The sequence below is a fragment of the Labeo rohita genome, unplaced genomic scaffold, assembly GCF_022985175.1.
Source record: "Labeo rohita strain BAU-BD-2019 unplaced genomic scaffold, IGBB_LRoh.1.0 scaffold_30, whole genome shotgun sequence".
NCBI lineage: Eukaryota > Metazoa > Chordata > Actinopteri > Cypriniformes > Cyprinidae > Labeo > Labeo rohita.
The window spans coordinates 2,202,401-2,222,116 of NW_026129217.1; the positions used below are offsets into that span (position 1 = coordinate 2,202,401).

Genomic DNA, 19,716 nt, shown 5'->3' on the forward strand with positions numbered 1-19,716 from the left:
AATCAAAGCAAATGACAGACAGTTGTCGGAGAACACCTGAAAAGTGTGACCGAATGAACGATAGTCGCCTGTATTTGCAGTACACAAGCCGCGGTTCAACTGCGCCGACAAATGCTGCCAGTGTGAAAGCACAATGGGCGCATGCTGCTCACGCCCTGCATACACACCGCTTCTGCGCTGCCTCTGCTCTACTTGCACATCCAGTGTGAAACCGTCGTAAACCACTTATAATAAGAAGAAGAAAGTGAAGAATAAACACTGAATGTATATTGAAACAGCAGTAGCCTAATAATAAGCTAAAACTTTCAAACATGATTAGATTTTTTTTTTACGTCAAAAGCTTGTAGCCCACACATAAAGTTCACTCTATTCTTCCTTTTTACCAGCCACTCACTTTCATGTCTTTCAAGAAATAGATTAATTCACGTGTTGTATATCCGACAGATTACATGGTAGCGCACATATAGCTCATAAACCAAGCCATCAGCTGTGATCATTATGAACTTGTTTAAAACACAAAATACATTTACTTACAGTGAATGGGAGATTACATAAAATATAACATAGGGCATTTCCGGGACTCATGGTGTCACAACACATTGGAATCCACCTGCAGTCTATGAAAGACTGAATATTGAGACTAGACACTGATTCTCCTCAACAGCTTCTCCAGCCAGACAATTGCCATTGATACCTTGGACCAACACAGCTAGCAAATTGTTTGCTTTTGATTTTATTTCTTATATATATATATATATATATGTCTGTGTGTATACATATATATATATATATATATATATATATATATACTAGCATTTGTATGTAAAGTATTTAATCTATAGACAATAAAACTATACCTAATTATAACCAAGAAGTCTGGCCCCAATACGACTCTGATTTACAGACTTGAGCACAGACCACGGAGAAGTCTTCTGTGACCTATTATGTGAGTATGAAAACTCAAATGCTTATGAGATAGGACAGATTTGATCTATCTATCTATCTATCTATCTATCTATCTAGACACTTAAAAATAAAGTAAAAATGTGAATTAACTTCTATTAACTAAATTAAATCAACATTTGGTGTAACCATCCTTTGCATTTAAAGCAACTTTTGCCCTAGCACTTGTGCATAGTTTTTTAGGTAGCTTTGCAGGCAGGTTTTTTTTTAAAGCATTTTGGAGACGTTGCCACTGATTTTAGTCTGTTTTAGACTGGATGATGATGATCAAATCAGATCAGATTAGATCTCTGTGTGGAGCACTGTCTGATGTCTGACCCCTTGTGCTAACAAAAATCTCACTGAATTATTACAATTGCACTGTGTGCAGAATTATTAGGCATGTTGATATTCTGGTCATATTTTTTTCCAAACACATTTTACCAATTCCAAACCACATCAGTCTTAATAACTACTGTCAATTTTGTATTTAATCATTTGTAAGTGATATATAACTGTCCGTGAAGGCTGGAAGTGAAAAACTCCTTCAGGTGTGCATAATTATTAGGCATGTTTTCTTTTACAGATAAAATGAGCCAAAAAAGATATTTAACCCAGACTGAAAAGTCCAAATTATTAAATGGCCATGAGAAGAATGCAATACTAATGCATTACAAGAATTTGCAAAGTTAAGGCTTGACCATTGGACAGAGAAATGCTTGTTGAGTCTGCATGGTCAGAAAAAACAGGTGGACAAGAAAAGATGCATGTTAACTGCAAAAGAATTAGGAATTAAGGTGAAGAATTAGGTGTGACACCATCAGGAACCATTTAGTCTCCAGCGCCACCATTTTCCAGAACTGCAACCTACCTGGAGTCTTCAGAAGTTCAATGTGTCAGGTTCTCAGAGATTTTGCTTGGTAAAAAATCCTAAAAAATGCCCCTGACTTAATAAGAATAACAAGCTGACGTGTTGTGAAATACATGTGTAATGGCAAAAGGCTTTTCTAAATGATAATTTAGTGGATTTACTCCTTTAAATACAGCTACATGTCAAATAAGAATGTAGTCAAAAAATGAATTAATCTCTTATTCACATCGTATGTGCACTTTGTTAATCATAATGAGAGAATTTGTTAGCTAAAAAAATGAGAATGTTTTATTAACCTTTATTAATCTTTTTTTAGTTACATTGTTTCAGCTAAAGTCATGGACAGGTTTTGCTTTTTTTTTATTTAAAAAGTTCTATTTTTGGCAAATGTAAAAGCCCTTTCACACCAAAAGCCTCAGGTTGAAGAAAATGTAAATTCACGTCTGTACAGTAGAACGCAGAAGAACAAATGTTAGTTTATCTTGAGTAATTTTTGCTTATTATGGTTGAACTGGATCATCGAAGGTCAGCAGCAAAGACACTGGTTAATAAAATGAGGTTAAAAACATGTTAAATAATACAAGCATCCTTTATATTTAATTATTGCATCACATTCCAAGTTGCAGTATAGTATCCCCATCACTACACTGGGGCATTAAGGCCCACACAGACCACAGGGTGAGCACCCCCTGCTGGCCTCACTAACACCTCTTTCAACATCAACCTAGTTTTCCCATGAGTTCTCCCATCCAGGTACTGACCAGGCTCAACCCTGCTTAGCTTTAGTGAGCAACCAGTCTTGGGCTTCAGGGTGATATTGCTGTTTACAGTGTTAAGCTGGAAAATGTGTCAATAATGCAAGAGGACAATAGTAAACATTTTTCAGTTACTATTATTGATCATCACTGATGTCATTGTGCAAAAAAAATGTTCTGTTCTCTTCCAATTATTTATATGAATTAATAATGATATAAATAATACTGCACACACCTGTTAAATGTGAAAAAATCTAAAATATGGCGTAGTACTGTGTAGCATACAGTAAAATGTAAGTGCACATTGGGCCTTATTTATCAATTTAATGTACAAACGAGCGCAGATCTGTGCACACAGATCAACTTATGACAGAGTTCACGTGTGATTCATGAAACATTCGTATGCCGCCAATCCCGTCATATGAATGATTGTATTTTAATAAATATGGCAGCCGAAAACAATTGTCATTTAAATATCACGCCCTAAAAACACCCCGATTTAGAAGCCTTTTTCCCTACAGTTTACGACACAGAAACGAAACACGGCCAAAAAGAGGAAGCAAACTCATGAAAGACAAATTGATCTTACTGTAAAAACACCCTTTAACGTTATATTTGCAAACAATAGCATTAATTTATGCAATATATACCAAATAATACCAAAACATATAACAAAACATTTATAAACATTATAGCCTATTTAGTTGTCCGTAATCCACAACAAACTCTTTAAATTAAATGGTATTACAGAACAAGAATGAAAAAAGGATAGCTATAAAATTTTATATTAATCTACAAAGTAAAAGTTGTAAAGACGTTGAAATTTGTGTGTGGGCACGTGAAGCACCTGCGCGTTCAAAGTTATTATTTTTTTTGTTAATTCTGTTAATTATTTAGGAAAAATATATTTAGTGTAGGCTAGTCCTATTTATTTTATTCCTTTTATAATTTTTGTTTTCCTCCATTCACTGAAGTGCTGCAGGTGGGTGATGCAATGATGTATGAATCCTCATGGTCTATTGTTTATGCTGGTATTTGCGCATTTAAATCGCCATAAAAGAATAAAAAAACAATTTCTCAGCCAGGAAAATAATCTAAATGAACAAAATGCTGTTATTATACAATTCTCCAAAATTCTCTATGCTGCCTGCAAATTCAGGCTAACTCAAAAACGTTCACAAACGGAAGTTAATACTGTAAGTCATAAATGTGGTTTCCTTAGATTATTCGCCAACTGCAATGGTAAAATCTAGCCCATTGGCAAGGCAGAGTTTACTGCTACTCACAAAAATGCAGTTTGATACATGTATCTGATAACTTTACCATGTATGTGCTTAAAGCACCTCTTAGTGGTCAAAAGCTGCAAATGCTTTTAGCAGACGTGATGGTATCCACCATTCTCGTCGAGCACTACCTGTAGCAAGCATACTATCTGTGGGCTTGGCTGTCGCTATATATGCATGTTTATCTCTGTGTGTGTTTTAGCACATCTTAGCAAATAATAGTACTCTTAGCAAATACTCAGTAAAATAAATGTTCAGACTAGGGTTATCTAAAAAAAGCTGAATTTTTCCTGAATTTTTCCTTTTTCCAGTTTTGATATTTCATTAACTTTGTATAAAAAGTGTTTACATAGCCATATAATGGATTTTTGTAGAAACTGGTAGATCACACACTGAAGTTTCATTTAATAATTTTTCTGTCTTTGATTATTCAAGCATGTGATTGGCTAAGGACAAAAAAGCAGGAAAATATACTAAGACAACCAACCCCCCCGTCACCACCTCTCTCTATAACAACAAATAAATTTTAACTTATTTTTGTACACATATTTTAACTTATTTTTGTACACTCTGTGGGTAGTAACTACAGTACTGGTACAACAGTATTTTCTTTAGCGGCTATAGAAAACCATTCCCTTTCGTTCCCTTTAGTTACTGTTGCTATGTCCGACAAGCGACGCATAATATAATAAAATATTGAATGGGAATATACGTTGCACTTGACCTATCACTACAAGACGACTCGACAGATTCGGCAGCATTCATTCGCGGAAAAATCATTAGGCCTACATAGTCTACATGTAGATTCCTTTAAATGTTAAGGGGAAGATTAAAAAAGAGAAACTGGGTCTGTGAATTCAGTTCTCACAGAATCACAGTTGAATTCACGATTGAATTCATATCTTGCTACTCAGTCAGAATCTCATTAACCTGGAGTCCCAGTCTCTGTCACAATAATCATATAGGCTATGTGATGTTTTAGGCCTATTTTGCAGACATCCATTTAAAATGTAGGCAATGGCTTATAAAGAAACTTTTTTCCATATCCACTTAGGTTTCTCAGCTTGCACTCTAGCATTTGTGTGGTCCAGGTAACGTTAGCTTTGCATAAAAAAAAATGGTTATCATTTGCATGGCTACTTTTACTTGAGTAAAGAAGTTAAATCAGTACTTCTACTTTTACCAGAGTATTTTTTAACACAAGTATCTGTACTTCTACTTGAGAACGAGAAGTGAGACGGACTATTTTCTTTAGCGGAAGCAATATAAATCGTTTTTAAATCAATAAACTCCTTTTAAAATCAATATTTTGTGTCAAATTATTGATTTATTTTGTAGGTAGCCATGTAATAAGCGGGATAATGTAGAGTTTGTCTTACATGTGCTTCATGAGGCACACACGCGCGGTCTCTTGCTCTCTCTCGTCATGCACGCGCTACGCGGTTTGGAGCACAGTCTCTGTCTCGCGGGCGCACTCACTCCCTCGCTCTAGATTCCAGGAGAAACTATTTGCGGCCATCAGATTCAGTGAGCTATATATTTAATATAATAATTAAAATATAATTATTGATTTTTCATTAGACTATTTTTTGGTGCCCCCTCAGCACTCGGTACCCTACGCACAGTGCGTGATGCGCGTGGTGGGAGCGGCAGCGCTGAATGAACCTTATTGAAAAGTGTTAACTTACCATCTTATCAGTTAATGGTTAATAATCGGACAATGATTTGCGGTTGTCGGCTGGGAAAATAAACCGAAATGAGCGACTGAGGTAACTTACACTGCGCAGCAGGGAGCTTGATTGACAGGTGATCTGACCAATCATACTTCGCCATCCGCCATTTGCGAACGGTCGCAAATACGTCCTTGTTGATACTTGGAAAGGAAGGAAAAATGCATCTCTTTGCCATCTGACGTGTCGCCCGGTGTGGCCCTATTGCTCGGGGACGGCGATTGTGGTTCCGTCCCGGGTTACCATGGTGACGGCTGTGAGATCGCCCCCCCCCTTTTTTTTTTTTTTTTTTTTTTTTTTTTAAACAGATCTGCATGATTCACATAGGTCACATTTTCAGGTCGAAAAATCCGGAATTCCGGATTAATCCGGAAAAATCACATCCCTGATTATTATACCTGTATTTCTCCTGATTTTCCACAGCACTGCCTTTAAAATGAGTCGCTATAACAAGAGAGAAGAGGATTATGAACATGTTCACACACATGAATCAGCATCTTTGTTTAATCCCCAAGCTCTCAATGTCTGAACAGTGGGCTTTGATCCTGAGTGAGTATAAACAAAAGATTATGGAAGGTGATAAACTAGGACGTTCACCAACATCAATAGCAAAGACATTTTTTTTATAAGGATAATGGTCAGAATACAATTTTCAGTTGTAAGTTTAATTTAAAACTTGTGTGAGAATGTGAGATTCATACCAAAGTTAAGTTTCTAGACAGCTGTGTGAACTGACACACCTGAGTGTTTGTGGTGTCAATTAATGTTAGAGCTAAAAGTTTAATGTACTGGAACATTTGAATTTTGTTGTTTTAAATTAATTAATTAATTGATTAATTAGTTAAATCATTTATTTATTTATTTACTTGTTTATTTTGTTTTTATTATGTTTTTTTTAAATGCAGAGTAAAGAGATATGTGACCAGAACAGTTAAACAGCATCTGACCTTCATCAGGCAGAGAGACCAGCACAAAATCAACATGAAGATCAAAAATGAGATCTTATTTGAAGGAATCAAACTAGAAAGGAATCAAACCTACCTAAACAGGATCTACACACAGCTCTACATCATAGAGGGAAAGAGTAAAGGAGTGAATGAAGAACATGAGGTTTCACAGATGGAGAATACACCAAGAACACAACACTTACAAGACACTCCAGTCTACTGCAATGACATCTTTAAACCATTTCCTGAACCAGAATATGTGAAGAAAGACAAAATCAGAACTGTTCTTACTACAGGCATTGCTGGAATTGGAAAAACGGTCTCTGTGCAGAAGTTCATTCTGGACTGGGCTGATGGAAAAGCCAATCAGGATATAGATTTCATGTTTGTGCTTCCATTTCAAGAGCTGAACTTGATTAATTATCACCAGTACAGTCTTCACAAGCTTCTGCTGGACTTTCACCCTGAACTTAAAGATCTAGACTCAAAGATTTATGAGGAGTGTAAAGTTGTGTTTATCTTTGACGGTCTGGATGAAAGCAGAATATCACTGACATTTTCAGATAATGAGAAAGTTTCTGATGTTAGTGAGACTTCATCAGTGGGCATGTTAATTTCAAACCTCATGAAAGGAGAGCTGCTTCCTTCTGCTCACATCTGGATCACCTCCAGACCAGCAGCAGCCAGTCAGATCCCCTCCAAATATATTGATCGTGTGACGACAATTCAGGGATTTGATGAGCCTCAGAAAGAGGAATATTTCAGGAGAAGAATCAGTGACCAGTGTCAAGCCAGCAGAATCATCTCAACCATCAGAAGAGCAAGAAGCCTCCACATCATGTGCCACATACCCATCTTCTGCTGGATCTCATCCACTGTACTCCTCAAACAGGATAACAGTTCAGAAGTCCCTCAGACTTTGACTGAAATATACATCCACTTCCTTCTCACTCTGATAAACATGAGGAATCAAAAATATGAGAAGAGAGATCCAGAGGAACTCCTACAATCCAACAAAGAAGTGATTGTTAAACTTGCTGATCTGGCATTCAAACAGCTGACGAAGGGCAATGTGATGTTCTATGAGGAAGACCTGAGAGAGAGCGGCATAGACGTCAATGATGCCTCAGTGTATTCTGGGATTTGTACTGAGATCTTTAAGGAAGAATCAGTGGATCAGAGGAAAGTCTATTGTTTCATACATTTGAGTTTTCAGGAGTTTCTAGCTGCCTTCTATGTGTTTCAGTCCTGTGTAATCAGAAATATGAAATCACTGGAGTTGTTTCTGAATGAACAATATCGGTGGTACTGTTCAGAAAACTTCATTTTTGAGCTATTAAAAGCAGCAGTTGATACATCCGTACAGAGTGAAAATGGACATCTGGATTTTTTCCTGCGATTTCTGCTGGGCATCTCACTGTTGTCTAATCAGGGTCTCTTATTGGGTCTTCTGAGATATACCGAGGACAGCTGCTATAGCCTTAAAAAAACAACATGGTACATTAGATACAAAGTGTTAAGTGATGCACCTCTCTCAGCTGACAGAAGCGTCTGTCTGTTCCTTTGTCTGCTCGAAGTGAAAGATGAGACTCTGTATCAACATGTTCAGACATTTTTGAAGCCAGGGAATCACTCAATGAAGAAACTCTCTGTTGCTTATTGCTCAACAGTAGCCTACATACTTCAGATATCAGATAATGTGTTGGATGAGTTAGATTTGAAGAAATACAACACATCGGATGAAGGTAGAAGGAGACTGATACCAGCTGTGATGAACTGCAGAACAGCTCTGTGAGTATTATAAAAACATCAGTAGTGTAATTTGTACTAAAATATTTTTCAGGAACATTTTCCACCTCTTTTCTGACCCTTACAATTAGAAGATTTTTTGTTGTTGTTGTTGTTGTTGTTTTTGGCCAATGTTAAAGTTAAGATTTTCCATTATACACAAAACTAAGGGTGCTTCTCAAATGGAAGGCAGCATCCTACCAAGGCTGCTTCCTTCCTGGTTCAGTCCTTCAAAAGCTTGTAGGGTACAATCCTCCTCAGCATTAAACACTAGAATGAGATATTCTAGTAAGTGCATGTGGGTATGTCACATATGTTCCTGCCTTCACCGTCACAGCATGACACATTACATTTCACAATAAAATCAGACAAGCTCAGTTTTGTTTTTCTTGTTTTTCATAAGTTAATTTTTGTGAATTGCAATGTGTATAAAGAATTGTGTGTGATTGAGGCTTGCAAAGGATACATCCCATGTATCATTCAAATTCAGCTGAATTAAATAATTTTTATGATTTCTTTAACATTAAAAAGGTAATCCAACAACAAAATTGGAATCTAAGATGTGAATCCAGAAAACATGAATAGTGTAAAGGCAGCAACATACAGAGCCAGTGTTAAACTGGGATAATTAATGATCAGAATGTTAATGATAAAATAGTAGAATATTAGTCATGTGATTAATACAATGAGGAGAACACAGAAAACATAAACATTATTTTACTCCAACATCTTTATTGAATCATATTTTATCCTGTGTTATAGACTCGCTGGTTGTAGGCTTACTGTTAAGTGCTTTGAAAGTTTGTGTTTATTTCTACAATCACCAAACTCACTGAGAGAGCTGGACCTGAGCAATAATGACCTGCAGGATTCTTATGCGAAGCTTCTGTTTAATGGACTTAAGAGTTCACATTGTCAACTCAACATACTAAGGTTTGTGATTTTCAGTAAAGACACAATAATTTATCAATGACTGCTAATGCAATGCTTTTCAAAATACCTCAAATTGCATGTTTTGGAAAAATACATGAGGATATTTGTACTTTTGTTTAGATTGACACACTGTAGTCTCACTGCTCAGTGCTGTGAAAGTTTGTCTTTAGCTCTACGATCATCAAACTCACTGAGAGAGCTAGACTTGAGTCACAATGACCTGCAGGATTCAGGAGTAAAGCTTCTGTCTGATGGACTGAAGAGTTCATATTGTCATCTGAACATACTGAGGTAATAAAAAGTTTTGGTCAGTTTTGGTCTTTGAAATTGTCTAAGAGGCTCTCCAAGAGTCACCCTTGAATGAACTTTTTGTCAGTAGGCCAAAATTTGCAAAAATGCACATTTAACAAAGCATTGAAATAAACAAAGACCTAAAGAAATAACTGAAAAGTGACCATTCTTTGCAGGGGCAATATGAAATTGCGTTAAAAATGTAATTTACTTATGTAATTAACCCTCATCTCCATCGTGTTGTTCCAAACCTATAAGACCTTTGTTCATCTTCGTAACACAATTTAAGAAAAATACCATTTACAAAAATACCATATTTACAAAAATACCTACTTTATTCTACATTTTTGTGCTATGCATAGTGCTATGCATAGGCATTTTGTTTGACTTTCCAATATTCAAATGACATGATCATAAATAACATGTAAAGATTATGTAACACAGGTCGTAGAACGCGACAAAGGAGCCGGGAACCGGCGAACGTTTTAACACTTTAATAATAAAATAAACACAAAAGTAAAGCGGGAGCCCCTCACGGAAGACTGCCGCACACAAAACACAAAATAAAGTCCAGGCCTGGTCCTCTCTCTTCCACTGTCATCACTCCTCCTTTTATCCTTCTGAACTATATTACAAAATCTCCCTTTTTCCTTTCCAGGATGCATTTTTACTTGATCAGTTCTAATGGTCATGTGATGTTGACTGTTTGTGTATTTGTAGATTGTCTGGCTGTATGGTGACAGAGGAAGGCTGTGGTTATCTGGCTTTTGCTCTGAGTTTAAACCTCTCACACCTGAGAGAGCTGGATCTGAGCTACAATCACCCAGGAAAATCAGTCAGGCTGCTCTCTAATCCATACTACAGACTGGACAAACTTAAGTATGTTCAACACTAACAATCATCTTGTCATTTGAACGTGTGCGGTATAAAGTCACTTAAAACTCTTACAGATGGTACTTAAATCAAATCAACGTCATGTCAGTTTTTTTAAACGTCAGTTTGATTTGCATATTGTACCTGTTTTGTATGTAAATGTTGTTTTTTTCAACATCAACTGCCCACTGGGTGGGGCATTTTTGTCCCAAATGGTTGTTATGGAAGGTGAGCACCCAACAGCAGAAACATATATCTGCACCTATGGAAACCAGATTCATTAACCAATAATTCAGTCTGTGACTCCTCTTGTAGATTACATCTTTCCAACAGTAGGTGGCTAATAATGATTACCTTTTTGAGTACTTTGAGTGAGTCTGAATCATTTAAAAAAGGATTATTTTAAAATAGTGTTGGGGGAAATACAGTTAAACCTGAAGGGTAGGTGTGTGGAAATTAAGACCAGGAATCAGCGATGCAGTCAATCGAAGAAGAATTTACTGAAGAAAATAGTTTGCAGTTTCATCAGCAGAAGTCAGCTTCAACAATCCCAATGGAGTTTGTAGGCCGCTCTGCATACATGTTACAAACACCAGTAATTATACTCTAACAGAAGTTTCTAACTACATAAATGCATAGGTTACGAGGATTCTGATTGGTTCAAATCTAGATAAAATTAGCAAATCTCCACATATGGACGTCAAACTCAAAGCATATCTTTACATGATTATCTAGGCGACAAGAGAACATGGGTCAGATGAAACAGGTCTCTCCAGAGACCTATTTCTGAACAGGATGGTGACTGGGGGGTAGCTTCTTCAGGGTGTTCATCTCTCCTGTGCTCGTAGACAAAGACACACACTCACACGGAACTCTTATTTGTACTCCAAGGTTGGCTAGTTCTGGCAGGAATCTTATCAGTATGGTTTGTTACACACACACACTATGCAGCTAAGTTTCACAAGTTTCAAATTTCCAATGTCAGATTTATCCCAAAAATAACTTTTCATGCAGTTTGGTATATAGTTAGTGAATGGGAGAGCTGAGCAGAGAGAGAGAACATTCTAGGTTTGGCACTTTTAAAAGGAAGGTTGTTGGAAAAAGGAGCACTCAGAATGGTTCCTGGTTGCAGAGGCAGCTTTGTGCCGCTTCGGAGACAGCGGGAAAGAGGCAGGAGAGGCAAGATCCCATCTATTTGAATGGAGTAATCCTGAAATCTCAAAATTCTTTGCCATACAACATTTTTTTAGAGTTGTATTATTTAAATTTGTCTTATTCTCAAATAAGTTAAAAAGCCTTATATTTCAGGCTGGCTTAATTTTCATGGAATGAAAAGGAGAGGAAAAAAAATACTAATTACTTGAGTGTGTGATCTGTAAAAGCATCATATATAACAGTTTTGTATCATGTATTGCTGACAAGATCTCAACTAGCAGAATACAACAAACATTTTTGTTAGTTAGAGACCAAACTATACTAAGTTTTAGAAGAAAAAAAGCGCTACATACAAATGTAAACAGTATTAGGCTTTTGTGCCATGATTTGGTTTGTAACTTTGTGGAACATTAGTAAAGCACAGCAAATCGTGTACATTTTAGAGCATTTGTTCTTGATTCAAACAAGCCCATGCACAATATTATGCACTGCTGATGACAGGAATAAATGATTAGGTTCCAACCAGACATTTAGAACTTCATTTTGTGAAAGCAAAAGAGAAGTCTGTAGCTCAAGGTTTGAGGGTCTTATCGAATGGTAGAGGCTGTGATTCAGGAGCTACATCAAATGTTGAAGGACAGAGAATTTCAAAGAGTCTGCATCAGAATAAACAGTGTGAGATTGTTTCGATCTTGAGGGATAATTTCTTTAAAAGCATGTGTATTGAATTTTTGACTTTGTTACATGCGTGACATCTTTTCTTTTTACAGTGTGGATCATGGAGGAGAGATCAGGATTGTAAGAGGAGCGCAGAAATGTAGGTCACACAAATACATTTGAGCTAAACTAAGCCTAACCCACACCCTAACATGGTTAAATAGGTACACACACACACGTTTGTTTTTGTAAATTGTGGGGACTTTCCAGAGACTTCTATAGTTTTTATACAGACCAAACGATATTGTCTATCCCCTTACCCAACCCCTTACAGAAAACTACATTTTTAGATAAAAATCATTTACTATTTTTAATATTTTTTTTTTACATTGTGGGGACCGCAGGCAAGAACAACTACACACACACATTCACTGGTTTTCATGTTTTCCCAAACCCTAACCTTAACATTTAAACACCTGGGCCTGTATTCAAATATTCCAAATTCCAAATACACAAAATAACAGGCATTGCAGGATCCCAGCAGGGTGGAGCAGGCAGAGCAGGAGCCCACCAGGGTGGAGCAGATGGAGCAGGAGCTCATCAGGGCAGAGCAGACGGAGCAGGAGCCCATCAGGGTGGAGCAGACGGAGCAGGAGCCCACTGGGCGGAGCAGGAGCCCTCCAGGGCGGCGCAGGAGGCGCTGGAGCTCTCCAGGGCAGAGCTGGCACCCGCGTCATGGACTGGGATCTGGGGAGAACAGGGACAGAAGAGGCAGACAGAACAACAAGGAGAGAGGCAGTAGGCTTGTTTAGCATGTCCTCAGCTGAGACAGACTCCATGGCTTTAACCGGACAAGCAGAGAGTTCGCCGATGGCCTTCGTGGCTGTGACAGGACGGGCAGAGAATTGAGGAACAGCCTAAATAGCAATGACAGGAGGAGCAGAGATTTCATACATGGCGTCCATGGCCGGAACAGGACAGGGTGAGAGTTCATAAATGGCCTCTGTGGCCAGTTCAGGACCAGGCATGAGTACACAGGTTAGGTGTGTGTTACGGGGCACTACCACCGTGCAGGGCAGACATTCCCATTTTGTGAGGTTCCGCAGCAGATGCTGCCCCCTCCAGAGGTTCTGCAGCGTAAGCCACCACCTCTGCAGACTCAGTGGTGGTATACGCGGCCCAGACACACCACAAAGCAATTCCCACCAAGGGAAACATTTCTGGAACAGGAGGGGTGAGGTGAGTAGGTTTGGGGATACCGACTGAGCATGCGGCCATCAGCGGTGCATCCCTCAAGCTAGATACCAAACTGGGGTAATGGTGAAGTGAACTTGATGATCTGGATGCAGCAGACAAGCGTGACGATCCCTTTTCCTTTTCCAAAGGGAAGAGGAAAAGGGATATTCCAAACAAACGAGCGAGAGGTCCACAAGGCAGGCAAGACAGACAAAACGAGATGACCACGCAAGAGCACTAAACTCAGGGAACTAGGAACTAGGGAACACAAAGCGATACACAAAACACCACAATACTCGGTGAGAAGCAAGGGGAAGTCCGAGGCTTATACAGAGCGTCTGATTGGACACAGGTATTCGAGCAATCAGCCCAATGGGTGATGGGAAACGTAGTCTGGGGTGTGATGCTACAGTCAGTGTAGTGTGAAATGTTAGTGGAATGCACAGGCGACATCTGTTGGAGGGCAGTCCAGAGAGGATTCATAACAATCAGCAAGTTATGAGCTACTTTTAGCCTTCTGATGTTTATACGGGTCCTGATTTAGGTATTTTTAGTCAAAGCCACATAATTTATTTGTAATTTAACAATCTTGCTGGTTAATGGTTAATAATGTCTTAATGACCGTCGATTGTCGGTTAGGTGAAAAAAACCCCCTGAAATGAACATTCCTATTTCTAGTACAGTCTAATAAAAGTTTATTTAGAAAAAATAATAATACAACTGCACCTGTGGATTAATATTGCTTAATGCTCAAGTATCTAAGTGATCTATACGCCTAAGTACAAAAAAGAAGAAAAAAAAACTCATGACACATGTTAAAATTAATTTTATGTAGGCTTCTACAATTAAATAATACTCTACATAATAAAGTTTTGTTTGAAAATGATGAAGAACAGCTTACTAGCCTATGTAATTTGCGCAACAGTTGTAAAATTATGTATAAAAAGAGCTCAAGGGCAATTTTTTTTTGTGATACACAAATTAATTTTTTTAGGAATGATGCCTTCACGCACACCATTTTATCGGTAAAAAAGCCAGCTGCATGGAAACAGGCCAGAGACAACAAATTTTGCAATGTTTTTTTTTTTGACACATATTCTCTTTTTTGATAACAAAACATTTTTAAAAAACTGGATGGAAACTTGGCTATTGTCAGTACTATTACTACTGGCTTAGCTCACCAGTTTTATGTTTTATTTGTTTTTTGAAGTTTTTTTACTAGTTCTATTAACTGAAATATTTAAAAAAAGTATTCTGTTCTTTGAATTGTGTGAATTTTGCGTGAAACGATATTGAAGATATATAAAATATTAAACACTTTTTTCATACATTGTCTTTTAATAATTCAAGCAGTTCCGTCTTTCAATAATTCAAGTACCTCTTTATGAAAATTGCTATTTTCAAGGGTTTTCCAGGCTTAAATTGCTTGAATTTAACTTTTTGAAATTTTAAGCACCTTGTACAAACCCTGTGTTTTGGGATTTCCACTTGGGAGATTCTACGAAACAGGGCCTCCATCACACTTTTTTGTGCAAAAAGTTGCAGAGCGTCACTGCATCTAAGTATTGCGTTGCATAATCCCATTCTAATGGCCCAAATGAGGTCCATACCAATTCTCTTAAAGGGGACCTGCATAAGAGGAAGAGGGTGAAATGCCACTTTTTGAAAGGCCTGGGGGATTTACTAATTGACAATCAAGACAAGCCGTGCACCATCTTTGCACATTCTCGTAAATGCCCGGCCAAAAGAATTGGGCCATTAAACGGTTTAACGTTGCTGCCTGTCCCAAATGTCCTGCCCTTACAATGTGCATGCACTGCACCTGAACCATGTAGCTCTTATCCACTGCCTCGGGCTGAATTAGGCTTTGATGGATCGAGGTTTGTTTACATCCTGAATCCACCAAAGTCCAATAAGTAGGAATCTGGTACAGGCCAGTTTGATCGGGGCAGCCTGCGGGGCATCCGAAACCTGGAGCAGTATCCCCACCTCCATTAGTGGACTCCGATAAATAAAGTGTCATGGGAAGTGGGTCAAGAGATTGGCATGGAGAGAGCATAGGAACGGGAAAAGATATTAGGTTCTGAACTGCCAGCTGCTGTGCAGCCATCTGTGGTTCCCTGGAAAGTAGCACACTGGACAATTTGTCCAGGGCCACTTACATGCCTCCCCGGTCCTCTCAAAGAGGTTGAAGAAAGCTTCCAGATCATCCTGCGGACCTATCTTGTTCAAAGGCATGTGGATTGGCAGGGCCGGGGCTCATGTAGTTCCCCCAGCCTGAACCTCCCGGTCTGTCCAGCTCCGGAACAGCTTGCAGTCCTCCTGCTACCTCTGGACGAGGGCTTGGAACCGATGTTCCTGATCCTCCCTCATGTCCAGCAGTGCCTGATGGAGTCCCGCGAGTAAGTGGATGACCTCCGCAAATGGCGAACTTGACGGAGATGACATGATGGCGGCAGCGTTCCTACTTCCTTCCCGGGTTTCGACACCAGTGTGACAAAGTAGAAAAGAAGAAAGAAGGCAGGGTCATCTTAGGGAGACTTGTGCGCTTTATTCAGTAGTCAAAAATCTCAAAACAAAACTTGTGCTCTCTGCGCATTCAAACGCATTCAAACAATTCCCATTTTTGGAAACTGCCACAATAACAACCACAAGCTGAATGCCCCCCATTTTCTGGAAAAACTTAAGAACCTTCTCCTCAGTGATCCTCTGTTTGCGAGTTCCAAACTGTTAAAATCTTCTTCAAAAATTTCAGAATAGTCTGATCAGTGATCCTTTTACCTGCATGTTCCAGGTTGCCCGGAACCTGGTTGCCTGTTTGCGTGTTTCCAGGGTAATGACCTAATTGGTGCTTAGGAGTTCATCATTCACCAGTGCTTTGTGTTCAAGACTGTGAAACAGATCCTACTCCTTTCTTCCCACTGCAACGTGGCCCAATTCAACAAGTGGAACACGTTGCCGCATGTGGAACGTAAACATATCACTCTTTCTAAACCTCTTCAGTGAGGTGACCAGACGTACCACTTCCCGGGGACACGTTCTGCCCAGGATTTCTAAATTGCCTAAATTAATCAGGTTTTGGCTGTTTGTGGTACCAGAGTAACCGTGAGAGCTATAGAGAGCAGAGCAGATGGCTCCTTATGCTTTAGAATCACTCTCACTGTACTTTGATGTCATACAACACATGGTTATTTTAGGCAGTTTAGAAATCCTGGGCAGTATGTTTGCCCAGGAAGTGGCACATCTGGTCAGCTTACTTCCAGAGACCATTGGATTAGAGTGTATTGTTGGTTTATGATCATCTAAGTTGCATTAGATTCTATGTTACTGATGTTAGCTAATAACAAGTAATTTCTCGATTTATTTGTGGAATCTAGGATTACATTTACCTTATTACTTCCAGGAAATGTCAGTTTATACTTGCACAAGATAAGTATCAATAGTAACATCAAACTCAATTACTTGTATTCATTTAGTAATTGTTAGTTACTCTTGTCTATCCCTTCAAAAAAAAAAAAACTTTTATTGCACTTGTTACTTCTCTCTCTCAGGGAACCGAGGTTACGACAGTAACCAGAGATGTTCCCTATCAAGAATGGTGCACTAGACATTGCGTCAGAAGCTGACGCATTTGCAGACTGTATAGAACAACGCCGTGTGAACAGCGAAGAGAGAACCCAGCCTCGGCGGAGTTAACAGCAGCTGTACTATGTAGAAGACATAGTGTAATCCCCTGTGGCTGCAGCCGGCGCCAGTATCAAGCACACCAGAGTAATCAAGCTAGTGCACATAACGAGAGGTGAGCCAGATCGGACTGGCACTTGGATTTCTCCCAGCACTGGAACTGTATCACCAGTATATGATGAGAGATGAATTTCCACTAACTGCAAGGGGCAGTCACTCAGGAACTCCTTGTATACCGATTCTGGAATTAGAGATACATAAGCGCCGGTGTCAGTTTGCATGGTTACTAGGGATGAGCGAGTACAGCATTATCTGTATCTGTATCTGTATCTGTTAACCATATGAATTATCTGTATCTGTATCTGTACTCGGAGTGGGCGGGGCCTAACCCGGAAGTGGGTGGGATTTAACCTGGAAGTGGGTCATGTTGTATTGAAATGGGCGGGGCTTTAACCGGTATGTTATTTTAAGCATGCAATTGATATGGGTTGATCAGAAATTGTTATATTTATTGCTGATTAGAAAACTATTTACATGACAGCATCAGCATTGAGCTTCAGATCAGTGGTTTTGATCATGATAACAAACGAACTATATACAGAATAAGTTTTGCAACAATGAATACAACACATGCGGTTGCAATTATGAAGTAAAATGTAATGAACAAGAGTTTTCATTTCAACATAATTTTCTTTTTTTAACCTTGAGCAGTGTGGTTTTTTTATTTATTTATTTATTTATTTATTTATTTATGAAATACAGAAAAAAAGTGTCAGACACTCAGTGCGTGAAGTAAAAAAACTGGTCAGAGCCAGCTGACGGTTTAAAAAAGAAAAATAAATTCTCCGACAGGCAGAGACGCGAGTCGCTTTTACCAAGCACCACGTCTGAACAAACCCCACGTTTACCAAAACTCTACTGGTTAAAAAGTAAGTACTACAAACAAACCAAAGTAAAAAACAAAAGTGATGCTGAAGAAACCCTAAACGTTAACGGAAAAAAACCCGCAAACCTGAGTGACTGAGGGAGAGAACAGAGAGAGAGCGCGCTGTTCTCTTCTCTTCTCAGTGTTCTGTGTGTGTGTGAGCAGAGCGGGACACAGCAACACAATAAATCTGTATGTGTTAGTGATGCGCGGGTCGGGTGGGTCGGGTAATAAAAAATTGCATTCTGATTATTTGCGGGTGGTTCGCGGGTGGATGAGATAAATCAATAATGACGCAAATATTAACTGTATTTTCTAACATATGTTTTAAATACTCGAGTAGGTTAATATGCAGTGGTGTGTATAACCCGCGTATACCCATTTCTTTATCAGTCGGCTCTGCGCACCCACTTCTAAATCCCCTCTGATGCGCATCATTCAGTAGTGTCCTGCATTAGCCAAAATCATGACAGGCCACCATTTGTAACTAAATCGTATGTGAATAAATGCAAATATTCGCTCAAAACACCCAGCAAAGACGGTAAGGACCCTAGCGCCGGCTTCCTTTGAAATATGTTTTATCATTGCACCTGATGCGCCTGATGCGCCCGCGCCCGCTCCGTCCGCGCCAGCACCACATTTGCTGCCTGTTCATACGCGAGAGCATGTCAAGAGAGGCACGCCGAGTATTAAAATAAAAATTATTATTGATTACTAATTTGAATCAGTACATTATACCGAAAACAATACGTCACGTCCAGATATCAGTTAACGTTATTCTTTTTAGCGTGGATTTGGCTTAAAAGCACGAGTGATTAAGCTTATAAGTGTTCATCACATTCATCATATCATCATGCAAAACTAAGAATTAGAATAATTGTAAATGACGATCGGGTGCGGGTCGGGTGCGGTTATCTAAATCAGAGAAAAATACAGGTGCGGGTGGGTGGCGGGCGGATCATTTATTTGGAGCTGCGGATTCCGGTGACGTTTAAGCTCATCCGCGCATCTCTAGTATGTGTGTAGGGGAGGGGCCCTGTGACTAGCCTATCACAGAACGCAGACACAGTAAACTACCCAATGAGAATTTTTATTCAATCCGAGCACAGATATTGACTCGTATTACTCGTATGATACTCGTACTCGGCAAAAGTGCTTTATCCGTGCCGGATACTCATTTCAGCCGAGTATCCGGCTCAACTCTATTGGTTTGTATAATGATCCTTTTTCCTCTGCCTATAAATTGGATCTTTTAAATATCTATCAACAAGATTTTGCTTAGGCTGATTTTTATAATTAACATTGTTCCAGTAATTTTGAATTATGTAGTTTTTTTGTCTTTCCCTAAATTGTTCATCAGTCCTGTAATTCTGAATGATATAATTCTTTTGTCTCTCCCTGAATTGTTCCTGATTCCTGTAATTCTGAATTATATACTTTTTTTGTCTCTCCCTAAATTGGTCATCATTCCTGTAATTTAAGGTTATCTTTCTCTTTTTATTCTCTCTGTATTGTTTATTATTTATGTATTTATTAACTGCATTAGACTTTTTTCTCTCTCTGTATTCATTTATATTTGTATAGTTGTTTTTCATTGTCTGTTTGTGTTCTTCTCTATGAGCATTATTATTCCAGTAGTTTTTCTT

At 38.7% G+C, this 19,716-nt stretch overlaps 2 protein-coding genes across 3 annotated transcripts; both read left to right on the plus strand.

Moving 5' to 3' along the window:
* Positions 1-767: 767 nt before the first annotated feature.
* LOC127160168 (NLR family CARD domain-containing protein 3-like) lies at positions 768-7,266 on the plus strand. The gene is made up of 4 exons (XM_051102817.1): positions 768-946; positions 6,005-6,130; positions 6,487-7,214; positions 7,259-7,266. The coding sequence occupies exons 3-4, from the start codon at positions 6,563-6,565 to the stop codon at positions 7,264-7,266; spliced, it is 660 nt and encodes a 219-aa protein (XP_050958774.1). The 5' UTR covers positions 768-946; positions 6,005-6,130; positions 6,487-6,562.
* Positions 7,267-7,361: 95 nt separating this feature from the next.
* On the plus strand, positions 7,362-18,254 carry LOC127160226 (NACHT, LRR and PYD domains-containing protein 12-like). 2 transcript variants are annotated; one of them, XM_051102881.1, is made up of 6 exons: positions 7,362-8,319; positions 9,079-9,249; positions 9,370-9,540; positions 10,261-10,419; positions 12,339-12,385; positions 17,013-18,254. In XM_051102881.1, exons 1-6 carry the CDS (start codon positions 7,367-7,369, stop codon positions 17,066-17,068), a joined length of 1,557 nt encoding a protein of 518 aa, XP_050958838.1. In that variant the 5' UTR covers positions 7,362-7,366; the 3' UTR covers positions 17,069-18,254. The 2 variants fall into 2 exon arrangements, with proteins under 2 accessions (XP_050958838.1, XP_050958839.1); XM_051102882.1 differs by having other exon boundaries at positions 9,409-9,540.
* The last annotated feature ends 1,462 nt before the right edge of the window (positions 18,255-19,716 follow it).